We start from the raw sequence: 17,092 nt of genomic DNA, 5'->3' as shown, positions 1-17,092 counted from the left end.
TGTTGGCCAGGCTGATGTTGATCTCCTGGCCTCAAGCAATCCTTCTGCCTTGGCCTCCTGAAGTGCTAGGATTATAGACATGAGCCACTGCACCCGGCCTCTTTTGGATTTTTTTTGTTTTTGAGACGGAGTCTCACTGTCGCTCAGGCTGGAGTGCAGTGGCGCGATTTGGGCTCACTGCAACCTCCACCTCCCGAGTTCAAGGGATTCTCCTGCCTCAGCCTCCCGAGTAGCTGGGACTACAGGCCACACCACGCCTGGCTAATTTTTTTTTTTTTTTTTTTTTTTTTAGTAGAGATGGGTTTCACCGTGTTAGCCAGGATGGCCTGGATCTCCTGACCTCATGATCCACCCACCTTGGCCTCCCAAAGTGCTGAGATTACAGGTGTGAGCCACTGTGCCTGGCCTTTTTTGGTTTTTGACTTTAATTTTAGCTGTTTACTTTAGACAACCTATACCAAATAAAATAGCTATTCTTCTAGAAACTGTGTGCCTTAGCCAGTGCTGTAAATTTAAAGTCTACTTCTGGAGGCCCAATTGGAAGATTTTTTTCTACTTTTATTCAGTCAGTCGATCCTCATGAGCCACCATTATTCCATACTGTATTATACAGGGGGAGGAGAGTGTATAAAGATGGCTGTACATGATTCCTTCCTGCCAAGGAATTTAATACCTAGAAAGACATATGGGGGCCTTGGAACAGATTCAATTCCAGGATTGAGAAGAGCCCTATCAATATTCGGAATCCTCTCACCATCACCCACATGTACACAGCAATTTATAGCAGGTGCTCAGCAACTATTTGTTCAATGAGTTAACTCGCCAGTCCTCCAGGTATGCTCATCCATGTGTGCATTTGGCAGAGAGAGAATGTGTGTGTAAATCCCGAATTCCATTTACTCCCTATCTACCATCCTCAGCCACTGCCAGCGAGCTGAGATGTGCTCTAGGAATGTGGATGAGAGTTCGTGTTGACACAGCAAAGCATAATTAGGAAGACATTTTAAGAAATTGAATAATATATTCCTAAGAGAACCATAAGTGATCTTTGAATTGTAGATATCCCTGTGTAAAGGAGCCAAAGGGCCAGTCGTGATGGCTCACTCCTGTAATCCCAGCACTTCGGGAGGCCGCGGCGGGTAGATCACCTGAGGTCAGGAGTTTGAGACCAGCCTGACCAACATGGAGAAACCCTGTCTCTACTAAAAATACAAAAATTAGCCAGGCATAATGGCACATGCCTGTAATCCCAGCTACTCGGGAGGCTGAGGCAGGAGAATCCCTTGGACCCAAGAGGCAGAGGTTGCAGTGAACCGAGATCATGCCATTGCACTCCAGCCTGGGCAACAAGAGTGAAACTGTGTCTCAAAAAAACAATAATAATAAAAATAAATATTAAAAAAGGAGCCAAAGAGCTGATTACTTCCTTTATGTAAGAGAGGATCTTTTGGAAAGGACTGTCTTTAAAAACAGAACAACTGGCACAATCAAAATATGATTAACTGTAAAATATTTGATGTATCTATGTTTATTTTTTCTGGACATAAAGCAAGGTTTACTTGCATCAACTATCTAGAATCATTGGACTCCTGCTCCGGTTGGGTGTCTGGAAGTTTAGGCTGTAGGAAAGAGACCCTTAACGGATAGGCCAAGCTTCAGAACGCTGTCCCTGCCCACACCTCATGCCAAAGAGCACTGTTCACAGCCCTACTCTTGGCAAAACCTGATGTTGCCCCTTACAATGAGTTCTACCTAGGCCCTAGCAAGTCGGCACTTGATCCCAAACCATTAGGCCCCTAGGCCGTGTGGTGACACATTTGGCTCAGCCCAGGAAGATGAGAGAACCAAATCAAATTTCCACATTTGAGAGTATGAATGGAGAAACTTGATGAGCCAAAAGCAGAGAGCAGTGGCCATGCAGAGTCCTGAGGGAGCAGAAACTATTGGTAAGCAGTGAAAGCCCATCATTAAAAAGAACACATTTGGCCTCAGGAGGGAAGAGGGTATCCAGTCCCTAAGACTGTTTAAAGCATACCTTTCCAGTTCCAGGAGCTGTCCAGACCACACAGGTCTTTAAAAATAAGCCCCTATTTCTTTTGGAGTGGTGCTAGGGTGGTGGGTATTTCTAGTCCTATTATCCAAGAGATTTAAATAGAACTGAACCTCATCATAGAATCAGCACCAGCCCACTGCAGAGGTAGAAAAGGCACTGCTTTTAAGATGGTTATTGGTTTAGCTGTAACTAACTTACCATATGACCCTGAGTGAGTCAATTCACCTTGGGTTCCTCATCTATAAAATGAGGATAAAATCCATGTCTTCTGGTGTGGATCAGAGTAGGTAACTTAGGTGAAAGTCGTTTGCAAGCACTATAGTTGCAGAACACTCACCCAGCTGAGGCTACTCAAAGGGGACAGAGGCAGGGTGAAGGGCCTCACGGAAGTGCCATTTGGACAAACCGATGCAAACTTTGGAAGCAGGAACAGAGTTGGGAGTGGGGAGGCTGTTGGAAAACCCCATTGGCTGAGAGAAATCCCCTTAAGTGTCACAATTCAGAGAGAGAGACTGATTCTGAGAAGGGCACTGGGCAGCCTGCCAACATGGGGCATCACCGAGTCCAGCAGAAGGGCACACAGGTGAGGCCGGGTGTGGTGGCTCAAGCCTGTAATCCCAGCACTTTGGGAGGCCAAGGTGGGCGGATCAGGAGGTCAAGAGATTGAGACCAGCCTGGTCAACATGGAGAAACCCCGTCTCTACTAAAAATACAAAAATTAGCTGGGCGTGGTGGCGCATGCCTGTAATCCCAGCTACTCAGGAGGCTGAGGTAGGAGAATCACTTGAACCCAGGAGGTGGAGGTTGCAGTGAGCCAGGATCATGCCATTGCACTCCAGGCTGGGCAACAAGAGTGAAACTCCGTCTCAAAAATAAATAAATAAGAAGTGCACACAGGTGAAGTGTGCTGTTTCCATACCCTGTTGCAAGGCCACACTGGAATCTCTGCCACACCTCAACATGGACTGAATTCTAGTAAACAGAGGCCAGCCTGAGGGGCAGGAAAACTGGTTTCTGCTCCTAGACCTTTTCTATCTCCTAGATAGGTGTGATGTTGGGCGAATCATTCTGCCTCTTCTTTCGTTCTCTTGCCTGCAAAATAGGGTAGTAATAACTATTTGTGGGGAGAAAAAAAAACAACTTTATATTTGTACACTTCTTTATTTGGATGCTATAAAATATTCTCATAAACTTGATCTTTTTATTTTTAATCTTCTCAACAACCTTGTGAGGCAGGTGAGGTAGAAACTTAATGGCACAAATAGTGGATGACATCTATAGTGTATCATTACATGGCAGTATTGTACTAAACACCATACATTGGTATTGCATTGAATTCCCAAGCAACTATTGGAAGCAGGAACTACTGTTATCTTTTTTTTTTTTTTTTGACATATGAGCAAACTGAGGCTGAGGGTAAGGAAATAACTTGCTCAAAGTCACTCAACTAACTGGTAAGCCTGGGATTAGAAACCAGATCTGATTATAAGGCTAGAGTTTTCCATTAGGCTAAAATGCATATGTGAAAGCACTTTGGGGAAATAAAGCTTAGAAATGTGAACAAATGGGCCAAGTGCAGTGGCTCATACCTGTAAAACCAGCACTTTGGGAGGCCAAGGTGAGAGGATTGCTGGAAGCCAGGAGTTTGAGACCAGCCTGGGCAACATAGCAAGTCTCTGTCTCTACAAAACAATAAAAATAAAATAAAAAATGGTCGCAAACACCTGTAGTTTTAGATAGTCCAGAGGCTGTGGTGTGAGGATCACTTAACCCCAGGAGTTTGAGGCTGCAGTGGGCTATGATCAAGCCAATGCTCTCCAGCCTGGTCAACAGAGCGAGACACTGTCTCACACACACACACACAAAAGACAATATAGTATTATAGAAGCAGACTTTAAGATGAGGAGAAAGTAAAAGGAAAAATAAAAATAAATTTTTAAAGATTTGCACAAATGGAATAAGTTTTTTTTTTTTTGGAGACGGAATCTCGCTCTGTTCCCTAGACTGGAGTGCAGTGGTACAATCTCAATCTCGGCTCACTGCACTCTCTGCCTCCCGGGTTCAAGAGATTCTCCTGCCTCAGCCTCCCAAATAGCTGGGATTACAGGTGCACACCACCATGCCTGACTTTGTATTTTTAGTAGAGACGGGGTTTTGCCATGTTGGCCAGGCTGATCTTGAACTTCTGACGTCAGGTGATCCACCCGCCTTGGCCTCCCAAAGTGCTGAGTGCTGGAATTACAGGTGTGAGCCGAGCCACTGCACCTGGCCTTTTCTTTTCTTTTCTTTCTTTCTTTTTTTTTTTAGACAGAGTCTCATTGTGTCTCCCAGGCTGCAGTGCAGTGGCACGATCTTGCCTCACTGCAACCTCCACTTCCCGGGTTCAAGCAATTCTCGTGCCTCAGCCTCCTGAGTAGCTGGGACTACAGGCACACAACGATGACACCCCACTAATTTTTTGTGTTTTTAGTAGAGATGGGGTTTCACCATGTTGGCCAGGCTGGTCTCGAACTCCTGACCTCAGATGATCCGCCCACCTCAGCCTCCCAAAGTGCTGGGATTACAGGTGTGAGCCACCGCACCCAGCCTGAAGAAGTTTTTATTACAGCAAATCCCAGTTATACATCTTTTTACTTGGAAAAAATTATGGTGGACATTAATAATTAGACAAAACACTTTGGCTTGTTGTAAGTGAAGCTAGCCATTGTAAATTCCTAAATACTAGAGTAACATAAGGAAATGAATAATTTAGAAAGATCAGTAGGACAGCGGTATACAAAATGGTTGGAGCACAGGAATTCCAATTGGTGTGGGGAAGGAAGAAAGGATTAAGAACCATAATTAGAAAGCCGCTGCAATAAGGTAACTGAGTGGCAACTGGACCCAACGGTAGTGGCCGACTTTTCTTTTTCTTGTTAAATATAGATTTTGTTAAAATTTTGAAAAATGCAAAAAAAATTGAAAAATGCAAAAATAGGAAAATAAATCACCCATTATTCCAGTACTGAAGTAAATGGTGTCAATACACTAGTTTCAGTCCGGGCTTTGTGGTTCATGCCTGTAATCTCAGTCCTTTGGGAGGCCAAGGCCAGAGGATCACTTGAGGACAGGAATTCAAGACCAGCCCACAAAATAATGAGAGCAATATAATGAGACCCTGTCTCTACAAGAAAATTTAAAAAAAACAAAAAATTAGTCGGCTGTGGTGGCACGCACTTGTAGTCCAGCTACTTGGGAGGCTGAGGCAGGAGGATCACTTGAGGCAGGAGTTTGAGGCTGCAGTGAGCTATGACTGTGCCCACTGCACTCCAGCCTGGGCAGCCGAGTGAGACTCAGTCTCTAAAAGGAAAAAATAAGTAAATAAATAAATGTGTGTGTGTGTGTGTGTGTGTGTATACACACACAACAATTTAAAGGTGAAAACATTAATAGGGCTCGGTAACTATCCAGACACTGGCCGGAGCAAAACCAGCCTCGGCCAGCCAACTGTCCCGCCCCCAAAAAGCACAGGATCATGTCTCTATGGTTGTTCCGGCGCCGGAACATGAGGATGTACTCTCTTCTTTTGCGGAACTCTATGGTCTGAGGACGCCGCTGTAACCCCGGAAGCAATCCTGAGAGGTCGGGACCGGCAAGATGGCGGCGCGGACAGCGTTCGGGGCTGTGTGCCGGCGCCTCTGGCAGGTACTGGATTGGCTAGGGAGACTAGGAGGGCTGACCGGGATAGTTGCTTTTAAGTTTCCCTGCCACCAGCCGCTCTGCCCATCAGGATTTTTCCTGATATTTATCCCTCACCTCGCGCCGTTTACAGGAAAGTGACGAGAAAGGGGCTGGTTTTATCAGAATTCTCTCATGGAATTAAATATAAGTTAGTGAGTCCAGGCAAAGATAGGAACAAGAATAATCGTAGAATGTCAGAGCTGGAAAAGATTTTGTACTTCGTATGTTCCAAAACCCCTCCTTTCACGCTTGCAAAATAAACTGAGGCTCAGAGAAGACAGGAAATTTGCCTCGCGAAAATTAGAGGCTGAGCTGGTGCAAGATCTCAGACTCTTCCCATGGAACTAAATTGAGATGCTTTCCTGGCATCCAAATTTAGATGAAGGTCTCAAGCCAGAGGAGTGGGTTAGATATCCTCTGCGCAGTTATTTGCAGGAGGAGCAAAAACTTTTCAGCAGCGGTTCTCCTGCTTTTTGGCCTTGGGACCACTTTACACTTTCGGAGTTCAGGACTCCAGAGAGCTTTTGTTTTTGTGGGTTTTTGCTATCTATATTTAGCTTTTTGGAAAATAAAACTTAAGAATATATATTGACTTAAAAGTAACACTAACTCATTACATGTTACAACTAATACTTTATGAAAAATATATTTTCTGAACAAACTGAGTAAGGAGCAGCAATGTTTTACATTTTTGCAGCTCTCTTTAATTTCTGGCTTAATAAAAGCTAGATTCAAATCTGCTTCTGTATTTAATCTTTTCCTATATCACACCTCAGGCTGTCACGGGAAAACTTCACTGTACACTGGTAAGAGAATGAGTGGAAAAGTTGTAAATGACGTTTTGGTTTTATGAAAATAGTTTTGATTTCCCGGATCCCCTGAAAGTGTCTCAGACCCCACAGACGTCCTCAGACTACACTTTGAGACCACCGTTTTTGTTTTTGTTTGAAGACGGAGTTTCGCTCTTGTCGCCCAAGCTGGAGCGCAATGGCACGATCTCGGCTCACTGCAGCCTCCACCTCCCGGGTTCAAGTGATTCTCCTACCTCAGCCTCCCGAGCAGCTGGAATTACAGTCATGCGTCACCATGCCCAGCTAATATTTGTATGTTTAGTAGAGACGGGGTTTCACCATGTCGGTCAGGCTGGTCTCGAACTCCTGACCTCAAGTGATCCGGCCGCCTCGGCCTCCCAAAGTGCTGGGATTACAGGCTTGAGCCACCGCACCCGGCCTGAAAACCACTGTTCTTGAGAAAAGTCAGATGATATTAGAGATTGAAATTTTTGAACTGCTTTATTAAGACAAATTTACCCAGACAGCCCTCCCTTCCAAACCACCACTCCCCCAACACACACACACACACACACACACACACACACACACACACACACACACTCTCTCTCTCTCTCTCTCTCTCTCTCTCTCTCTCTCTCTCTCTCTCAAGAAATACAAAGAAAAAATGCAATTTAAAAACTTCTTGGCCGGGCACGGTGGCTCACGCCTGTAATCCCTACACTTTGGGAGGCCGAGGTGGGCGGATCACGAGATCTCCTGATCAAGACCATCCTGGCTAACATGGCAAAACTCCGTCTCTACTAAAAATACAAAAATTAGCTGAGTGTGGCGGTGGGCCCCTGTAATCCCACCTACTCAGGAGGCTAAGGCAGGAGAATTGCTTGAACCCAGGAGGCGGAGGTTTCAGTGAGCTGAGAATGCTCCACTGTACTCCAGCCTGGGCGACAGAGCAAGACTCTGTCTCAAAAAAAAAAAAGAAAAGAAAAGAAAAAAAAAGAAAAGAAAAAGCAGAGGTTTATAGTGGGAGAATGTGACTGAGAAGTGTAATATTCTTGCTCCTCTTGCACAATTCGATTGTGGGGTCACTGGTGTAATTGTTGGGAGGGAATTTTCTATGCAATTTTGTCCGAAGAATGGCACATACCTCTTACCACTTTGTGTTGTACCTGATTTCCTTTTTCCTTTTCCCCTTTGGTGCAAAGAAGATTATAGAGTTATGATTTGTCTCTATCTTGGGTAAGGAGAGGAAGGACAATAAGCTAAGAATAGGCTTTTAAAACGTGGCTAGGTGGTGGTTCACTCCTGAAATCCCAGCACTTTGGGACACTGAGGCTGGAGGATCGCTTGAGCCCACGAGTTCAAGACCAGCCTGGGAAATATGGTGAAACCCCATCTCTACAAAAGTACAAAATATTAGCTGGGCCTGGTGGCCCGTGCCTGTAGTCCCAGCTATCTGGGAGACTGGGGTGGGAGGACCACCTGAACCTGGGAGGTCCAGGCCATGATCATGCAACTGCACTCCAGCCTGGATAACAGAGTGAGACCTTGTCTCAAAAAAACCCTGAAAAAACAAACAAAAACATACTTAGGTGACAATCATTTGTATTAATGAAACTTCACTTATGCTAAACTTCTTTTTTTTTTTTTTTTTTTTTTTTTTTTGAGAGGGAGTCTCACTCTGTCACCCAGCCTGGACCTCCGCCTCCCGGGTTCAAGCAATTCTCCTGCCTCAGCCTCCCAAGTAACTAGGATCACAACCGCACCGCCACCATGCCTGGCTAATTCTTGTATTTTTAGTAGAGACAGGGTTTCACCATGTTGGCCAGGCTGCTCTGGAACTCCTGACCGCAAGTGATCCACCCACCTTGGCCTCCCAAAGTGCTGGGATTACAGGTGTGAGCCACGGCACCTGGCCTTATTTTCATCTTCATTGTGTTTTTAGGGATCCTATTGTGTTTCCACTTTCTCAGGTTACACTTCAAAATCTCAGAAAAGTTTAAAGGAAAAAACAGCTGTTATATGTAGTAGTATCGTTTGTTTCCTAAAACTGGAAAGTCTTGTTCCACCAGGGGGAGCTGATGGTAAAGGATTTGGAAATGTGGGTTCGTTGTAGCATGTGGCATAGTAGTTAATGATGGGTATAAGTCACAGCACATATTTCAGTTCATTATAAGCTAGTTATCCCAGCCAAGCTAAGAAATATGTATGCTTTAAAAGATGTATGAAAGCATCAAAAGAGGGATACTTTAGAATTTTTATTCCAACTCTTAACAAATTATAAAAACAATATATTTTATTGCTTAAAGATATTCAGGCAAAATAAGTATTATACTGAAGTACAATTAATTTGTAAAAAATAATGGGAAAATGAAGTCACATTTTTTCTTGATGTCCACATAATTCATAGCTTTTTTTAAATGTGAGAATTGTTTTTTTGAAAAAGTTTTTATTCCTAATCTTTAAAATAGAGATTCTCTAGTATTTTGAGACTGCTTTTTTTTTTATCATCAGCTCTACCATTGTCCTCTTTTTTTTTTTAATCTAATTTGGCCATTTTAGTTACCCCAGTATCTTCATCTGAAATAATGAGGTAACCTTTTAGTTTTTAGTGGAAATTATGAATGGTTTGGTAGTTGACTTTAATTCTAACACATGTCCTACTTTTTTTTTCTTTAGGCATTGGGGAATTTTTCTGTAAACACCTCTAAGGGCAATACAGCCAAAAATGGTGGCTTGCTTCTGTAAGTATACAATTGGATGTGCTAAATTGAACAAAATAGGTTCTTGTGCTATTTTACTTAGGTTTCTCTTTTTTTCCCCACACATAGCAGTACCAATATGAAGTGGGTACAGTTTTCAAACCTACACGTTGATGTTCCAAAGGATTCGACCAAACCTGTGGTATGTACTCCCTGTTTCTTGGTATAAGGAGCTACCTTAGCAATAGGTTTTCCTTATTATTTCATTGGGTTTTTTTTCCCCAAACACTCTATGAATAAAAAAATTTTGTCCTAGAATACTGGCAAATGCACAACGCATATATTCTCTTAACTCCCTGGATTATATTGTCTTCAGGGTATCAAAGTAAGTTCTAAAGGAATAAATTATTTACCCCCAAATAACTGTGTTAATTAGTAGTCTCTTGCTTTTAGCTTGGCATAATGGAAGAGTTGTCAGAATTTGTGATGTAGAATACTTGATGTTATGTTATGGAAAAGTATTTTTCTTGTAGCCTTCAAGTCTTTGTTTTCATTTTGTGTATTGAGCCTGGGCCTGGACAGTGCTTTATTGTTCACAGTGAGAAAATGCGTTAGCACAAATAATAAACATCTAGAAGGAACTTGGTAACCCTGTAGAAGCTATGATTTCATCAATCCAGTTTTTTGTGTTACTTGTAATTTTTAAAAATCCTTTCATTTCCACCCCTCAAAAATAACCCCCTTTAACAGTTTGGGATTACAGTTCTAGACATTTGTCTGTAGGTACTCACTTTGTCTGTGCACATGTCTAGTTTACTGCTCTTTCTTTTCTAACTTTTCTCTTAATAGATATTGGATATTTATTTATTTATTTATTTTGAGACAGAGTCTCGCTCTGTCACCCAGGCTGGAGTGCAGTAGCATGATCTCGGCTCACCTCACCTCAGCCTCCTGGGTTCAAGTAGTTCTCATGCCTTAGCCTCCCGACTAGCTGGGATTACAGGCACACACCACCATGCCTGGCTAATTTTTGTATTCTTAGTAGAAATGGGGTTTTCCCATGTTGGCCAGGCTGGTCTCAAATTCCTGGCCTCAAGTGATCTGCCTGCCTCAGCCTCCCAAAGTGCTGGGATTACAGGCATGAGCCACCACACCTGGCCAGTACTGGATGTATTTCTATGGTAGTACATTTAAGCCCCAATCTGCAACTCACATGCCTGTAGGAGCCAGGCCTATAAGAAAAGGTGGCAGAATTGGCATGGTGTGCCATTGTCTTTATAAGCAAGACAGCAGCTACTTATTCTAGCCACTTGTTGCCCTGTGGGAAATCAGACCTAGTGATGCCAGCCTGTCTAAATCTTCCAAGCTAAACTGAAATCCAGATTTTCTTGTGAAATCTTCTGATTTTTAATATTCCTAACAAATTCAAAGTATCTTTTAACACCCTGTAGGGATCAGTCAGAACACATCTTGAGGCTATATTCCCCCTTCTCATCCCTCAACTTAGGACACAGGCTATCAGTATATTCTGTTCTTCCAACAACCCTTTTTGGAGTAATTGAGAGTGGATATCTAGCTTTCTGGCTAGTAAGTAAATCTTTCAGGAGTGAAGTGATTTAACTCTGAATCATTGGATTAGTAGTATAATTTACTGGTTTAATGGATGAATGAAATGAAGGTAATTCACCTTTTGGAAGAAAGTCAAAAATGTCAAACCCATTATTTCTAAGGTCTTTAGGTATTAGGGTGGAAGAGGTTGAAGTTATAGGTATAGTCAGTGTCATATCATTTAAATTAGAAATGAGTAATTTGTTTATTAGGGCAGACAAAACATACGCGAATAAAACCTAATAAAAAATATGAATAGAACTAACTTGGCTTTGTATAATAATGTTTTATAATTAATAAGCACTTTAATCTGTGTTTTCTTATTTTTTTCTTAGAGAAATACTATGAGCAATAGCATAGGTTTACCCTCTTTCATATGTGAGGAAACTAATGTGCAGTGAGATGATATGATTTGTCCGTTGTCGTTCAGCTACCATTAGCAGAGTTTAATTCTCAGTCCAAGTCTTCTGACCAGGCTCTTTTTATTAGCAGACCCTGAAGTCCTTTTTCATTGTGAATTTGAAGCTGAATAATTATTTTAAGTTGGAAAGTTCCTTTAGTAATTTTGTGGGTTGCCTTGAAAATTCTTTTCATTTACACTGTATTTTAACAGATTCTGAGGCTCATTGTCCAGATCTGAACATGAAAGTATCTAGACACTTCAGCTAACACTGCCGTCACTCAGTGTTTTTCTCCTCATTTATTAGTAAACTCTGAAGTTGTTCAATTGAGGCTAATGTTTTAAATTTGCTAGTTATAAATAGAAGAGGAACTAAAACTGAAACTTTTCTTTTGGATTTTAGGTAACGATCTCTGATGAACCAGACATATTATATAAGCGCCTCTCGGTTTTGGTGAAAGGTCACGATAAGGCTGTATTGGACAGTTATGAATATTTTGCTGTGCTTGCTGCTAAAGAACTTGGTATCTCTATTAAAGTGTGAGTATGGCCTTTCCTGACCCGACCTGTTCGCTGCTGTAATATGATCAACCAGGAAAATAGTGCTCATCCCAGGAAGGTCTGAACTCTTTTTTTTTTTTTTTTTTGAGACAGAGTCTCGCTCTGTTGCCCAGGCTGGAGTACAGTGGCACAACCTCAGCTCACTGCAACCTCTGCCTCCTGGGTTCAAGCAGTTCTCAGCCTCCCGAGTAGCTGGGACTACAGGCGCATGCCACCACGCCTGGCTAATTTTTTGTATTTTAGTAGAGATGGGGTTTCACTGTGTTGCCCAGGCTGGTCTCGAACTCCTGAGCTCAGGCAAATTGCCCGCCTCAGCTTCCCAAAGTGCTGGGATTACAGGCGTGAGCCACTGCACCTGGCCCAGTCTGAGCTCTTAAAGTGGGATAGAAACTCTTGGTGGGTAGAGTTTAAGTTTGTCATATGTTATCCTAATCAGGATCATGCCTTCCTGCCATGTTTCTGGGATCTCCATGGAGCAGGGAGGTAGAGTAGGTGAATGAACAATCGTTTTAGACCCTTTGGATGTGATGATTTTTGGCTAATACATCCATCATTTCAAATCTTCCCTAAGAAACACCACTTACCCAGTAATTTCTTGCTTGAACAAGGTAAGCCTTGGAGTCACTGCAGGGTCAAGCATAACTGTCTCCTTTGTCTTTTCATCTGCTCCTTCTGCTGTTGAACGAGGCCCCATCTGGGGCTTTGGCAGTCTGGCCTTCTGACAAAAACAGAAGGCCACGGTTTCCCAAAACAGACTATAGTTTTGTTATTTTGATTTATCTGTAGATTTTCCTAAAACAACAGACATACAGCAGGTGTTACAACTATGTCTACCACACTGGTGCTACTCTTCACAATTAATATATTTGGTCAATAAAAGACTAAAGGGTGTAAAAGCAGCAGGTGTGTGTGTATGCGTGCACACTTGACATGCCAGGGCTTATTTTTGAGCCTGTGGGAAAAAGTTTCTATTGCTGTCTGCAGTGTTTATTTTGGCTTGAGTTTTATGATAGCAGTTGTTGTTCCAGATGACAGTTTTGGCAAATGGAAGTCTGTAAATGGTAGTTAATGCCTATAATTGAGTGTGAGTCTGACCTACAAAATTATGGAATTATGCTTTGTTATCATAGTGACTCAGGTTTTGTTTTGTCCATTAATTTCAGACATGAACCTCCAAGGAAAATAGAGCGATTTACTCTTCTCCAATCAGTGCATATTTACAAGAAGCACAGAGTTCAGTATGAAATGAGAACACTTTACAGATGTTTAGAGGTGAGTGTATTTGAGAAATTCTGGCATTTTTGAAATACCAAAAATTCACACTAGCATATAACTTTACTTTAACATTGACTAGATTGACTTCTTTCAGCAAGCCCATGTCTGTTGGTTGTACAGAAGGTAAATATCTTTTAGTGTTTATGGAAGTGTCATGGTAGGAAAAGTAAATGCAAATAAAGCAATCCTTTAGAGTAGTGCATACCTTAACTCAGGAATGCAGATTATGCAAAGATAGCATTGGAATAATTTTGCTCATATTTCAAAAATTCTAGTGAAGTTTTTACACAGTTCTAATAACTGTTTCACATACTAGCTGGATTTTCCATGTCAGTGATGCACAGCATTAGGTTTTTCATTCATCTGTTACTCATTTGTGCTTCCATTAGTGCCAGCACAGTCGTGTGCTTAAGGAGAGCATAGGTTCTGGAGTCAGACTGCCAATGCCAGAATCCAGGTCCTGTCTCTTAACAGCTGTGTGACATGTACTTCTATTCCTTCATCTATAAAATGGGAATAATAGTGGTACCCATCTCATAAGGTTAGTGTGAGGATTAGAATGGAAAATTTATGTAAGCACTCAGAATACTTTGATCACATAGTAAGTGATTGGTAAATATTAAAACAAGCACTTATGTATCTTTTATATGGGAAGTACTGTACTAGTCATTGAGGGCACAAATATAATAAAGTCATGGTCCCTACTCTTTTTTTTTTTTTTTTTTTGAGATAGAGTCTCACTCTGTCACCACCTAGGCTGGAGTGCAGTGGCACAATCTAGGCTCACTGTAACCTCTGCCTTCCGGGTTCAAGCAATTCTTTCTCAGCTTCCCTAGTAGCTGGGACTACAGGTGTACGCCACCGCGCCTGGCTAATTTTTGTATTTTTAGTAGAGATGGGGTTTTACCATATCGGTCAGGCTGGTCTTGAACTCCTGACCTCAGGTGATCCACCCACCTCGGCCTCCCAAAGTGCTGGGATTACAGGTGTGAGCCACTGTGCCTGCGCAGTCCCTACTCTTAAAAAGAAAAACCCAAATTTTATCCATCTTTGTCTGAGGGAAACGTCTCTCATAGTACACACAGAAAATCTTATATTAACTATATCTTATAATTTAGTCCTTTTGTCTTCAGTTGTTTTGTGAGCCTGGGATTTTATGTTAGATTCTTTAGGGGAGGCCAGGCGCGGTAGCTCATGCCTGTAATCCTAGCACTTTGGGAGGCCAAGGCAGGCGGATCACTTGAGGTCAGGAGTTTGAGGCCAGCCTGGCCAACATGATGAAACCCCGTCTCTACTAAAAATACAAAAAAAATTAGCCGGACATGGTGGCACACACCTGTAGTCCCAGCCACTCGGGGGACTGAAGCAGGAGATGGCTTGAACCCAGGAGGCAGAGGTTGCAGTGAGCTGAGATTGCACACACTCCAGCCCAGGCAACAGAGTGAGACTCCATCTCAAAAAAAAAAAAAAAAAAAAAGCGTGCTTTAACAAACAGCTTACATGAAACATTTTCATGTTTGATGTTTTAGTTAGAACATCTAACTGGAAGCACAGCAGATGTCTACTTGGAATATATTCAGCGAAACTTACCTGAAGGGGTTGCCATGGAAGTAACAAAGGTATAGCTTGAATTTCTACCTCTTTCGGGGGGGCGGTGGGGAGTGGTATCTGTATTGTTGTTTTGATAAATTGCAGCCTGGTCCTGGCCCACTGAGTAGAGTTTGCCCTAAACTGTGGCAAACTGGGAGACACAGTTGCCACAGTGGTTGGGGGCTACCCACCCCTTGCAACAGAATCCTGCCATTTCAGCCCAAGTCCTCCGTGAACCACCTATGAAGTTCTCCCTCCTCAATATGAGTTGTCTAGACCTGGGGATCCCATTAAGTGGCAATCCATGAAGATCATTGAGGATCAAATCGATTATGTATGTGAGAGTGTTTTATAGACCATCAAGTTTCCTTCTTTCCATTTCAAAACCCTATAGAAAGACTAGGGGGATAAAAGAAAAAGAAATAAAGAGGATTTGACCAAATTAATAAGTCCGATTTGTAGTCAAAGAGTTCTGTTAAATCCACATTATAGTTTTGTTTCTTTCTTTTTTTAGACACAATTAGAACAGTTACCAGAACACATCAAGGAGCCAATCTGGGAAACACTATCAGAAGAAAAAGAAGCAAGCAAGTCATAAAGCCTCAGGGAGGCCATTTTTGCCTAAATTTGAAATGAGGGCGGGCCAGATGAGTATGTTTAAGTGGAGAGTGCTTCCAGCTGAGATGATTTGAGTCTGCCCTAACTGCTCCATTGAGTTCTCGTGCCCTCATCAGCTGAGGGCAGGGAATGGAACTTTAATGGAAGAACCACTTTTATCTATTCTTTTTATTCATTGTTTCAGTTCTGATTTCAGCAAACATGAGCAAACCACTTTGACTGAAAGCGGAAAGAGTGAAAATTCTATTTTGTTACGCTACTGGTGTTCAGTTATTAGTTTGTACCATTTTTAATTTATGTCAGTTGATGCATCTGAAAATAAGTGCTTGGAGTGTTCGTACCCTTATTTTTTTTTTAAGATTCCTAGAAGGAATCTTTGGTTAATTCAGATTGAGCAGTTAAAGTTTTTGCTATTTACCTTTGTGCAGGCTGGCATATGCTAATTTGGGGGTGGTAACCAACCGATTTTATCTCATGTAAGCATTACATTTTGAAGACTGAATATACTTCACAGCAGATCAAACACATTTATGGCATGCACTGACCTCTTCTTGGAGCCCAGAACTTTATAGAGTTGCCTACCAGGGTTACTGTAATGGAATTTATGATCTTAAGAAATTACTAGTTGTATTATTTATCCTATGATTCATTCATTCAATAAGCTTTTACTGCATAAACTTTACATCCAGCACTGTAGTTAAGTACCCAAAATTGAATAGAAATAATGGCTTTTGAAAATTGCACAAAGCAGGCCAGGCACGGTGGCTGACGCCTGTAATCCCAGCACTTTGGGAGGCCGAGGCAGGCGGATCACGAGGTCAAGAGATCCAGACCATCCTGGCTAACACGGTGAAACCCCGTCTCTAATAAAAATACAAAAATTAGCTGGACATGGTGGCACGTGCCTGTAATCCCAGCTACTCAGGAGGCTGAGGCAGGAGAATCGCGTGAACCCGGGCCCGGTGGAGGCTGCAGTGAGACGAGATCGCGCCACTGCACTCCAGCCTGGCGACAGAGTGAGACACCATCTCAAAAAAAAAAAAAAAAGAAAATTGTGCAAAGCATAGGTAAATATTTTTCTTTATTAAGCTTCTCACTGAGAAGCCCTCTTTCTTTTGGTAAATGTCACTCTGTTTGTTAGGAGATGTCTGCTTTTCCATGAAATGAAATAGTGGCTAAAGCCCTGAAAGAGGCAAGACTACAATGGGCTGAAACAGTTGGTATAGCAACCCCAGAGAAGTGCTTCATTTTCTTTTTATAGTAGAAGCAGGTCCATGTCTTTTGTGGTTTCCTGCACATCTTTGGAGTAGTTATGACTTCTCAGTTTTTCCCCCCTTAAACTGCATTGCCTATTCTCTTTTCCTGACATGCTATCAGGTATCAGTGTGTTGAATACATACTGCTTGTGTATCAGGCTTACGTTACTGTCATCACCATTAAAAGAATTACAGCCTTGTGCCCCATGACCTTCAGCTCAGTTGTTGACTGTCATTCATGAATGCCTAAAGCGTACTGACACCAGGTATAAGTACCTGAAGATCAAGAACTAGTCAATAAAACATGAGCAACATAATGGTAACTATGTGCAGCAAAGCAGCAATTTATGACACATTTTCATCTGAAGTAATTCTTTAAAAATAAATATAGACCCGGCCGGTTGTGGAGGCTCAAGCCTGTAATCCCAGCACTTTGAGAGGCTGAGGCGGGTGGATCACCTGAGGTCAGGAGTTCGAGACCAGCCTGGCCAACATGGTAAAACCCCATCTCTATTAAA

The 17,092-nt window shown here is 42.3% G+C and overlaps 1 protein-coding gene across 4 annotated transcripts; it reads left to right on the top strand.

Moving 5' to 3' along the window:
* The first annotated feature begins 5,593 nt into the window (after positions 1-5,593).
* Positions 5,594-16,790, top strand: MRPS10 (mitochondrial ribosomal protein S10). 4 transcript variants are annotated; one of them, XM_016955487.3, is made up of 8 exons: positions 5,681-5,737; positions 6,550-6,579; positions 9,244-9,308; positions 9,396-9,468; positions 11,678-11,814; positions 12,999-13,107; positions 14,640-14,729; positions 15,215-16,790. In XM_016955487.3, the coding sequence occupies exons 1-8, from the start codon at positions 5,690-5,692 to the stop codon at positions 15,296-15,298; spliced, it is 636 nt and encodes a 211-aa protein (XP_016810976.1). In that variant the 5' UTR covers positions 5,681-5,689; the 3' UTR covers positions 15,299-16,790. The 4 variants fall into 4 exon arrangements, with proteins under 4 accessions (XP_518474.1, XP_009449532.1, XP_016810976.1 ...); XM_016955488.2 differs by having other exon boundaries at positions 5,682-5,737; positions 9,399-9,468; XM_518474.9 differs by lacking the exon at positions 6,550-6,579 and having other exon boundaries at positions 5,594-5,737.
* The last annotated feature ends 302 nt before the right edge of the window (positions 16,791-17,092 follow it).

The sequence above is a fragment of the Pan troglodytes genome, chromosome 5, assembly GCF_028858775.2.
Source record: "Pan troglodytes isolate AG18354 chromosome 5, NHGRI_mPanTro3-v2.0_pri, whole genome shotgun sequence".
Lineage (NCBI taxonomy): Eukaryota > Metazoa > Chordata > Mammalia > Primates > Hominidae > Pan > Pan troglodytes.
This window is presented reverse-complemented; position numbering and strand designations above follow the sequence as displayed.

Excerpts from the sequence above, each read along its gene's own strand:
- MRPS10 (XM_016955487.3), top strand. The coding sequence starts at position 5,690 with ATGGCGGCGCGGACAGCGTTCGGGGCTGTGTGCCGGCGCCTCTGGCAG. Across the intron at positions 5,738-6,549 it reads TGTGCCGGCGCCTCTGGCAG|GCTGTCACGGGAAAACTTCA; the intron begins GTACTGGATTGG and ends ATCACACCTCAG. Across the intron at positions 9,469-11,677 it reads AGGATTCGACCAAACCTGTG|GTAACGATCTCTGATGAACC; the intron begins GTATGTACTCCC and ends TTTGGATTTTAG.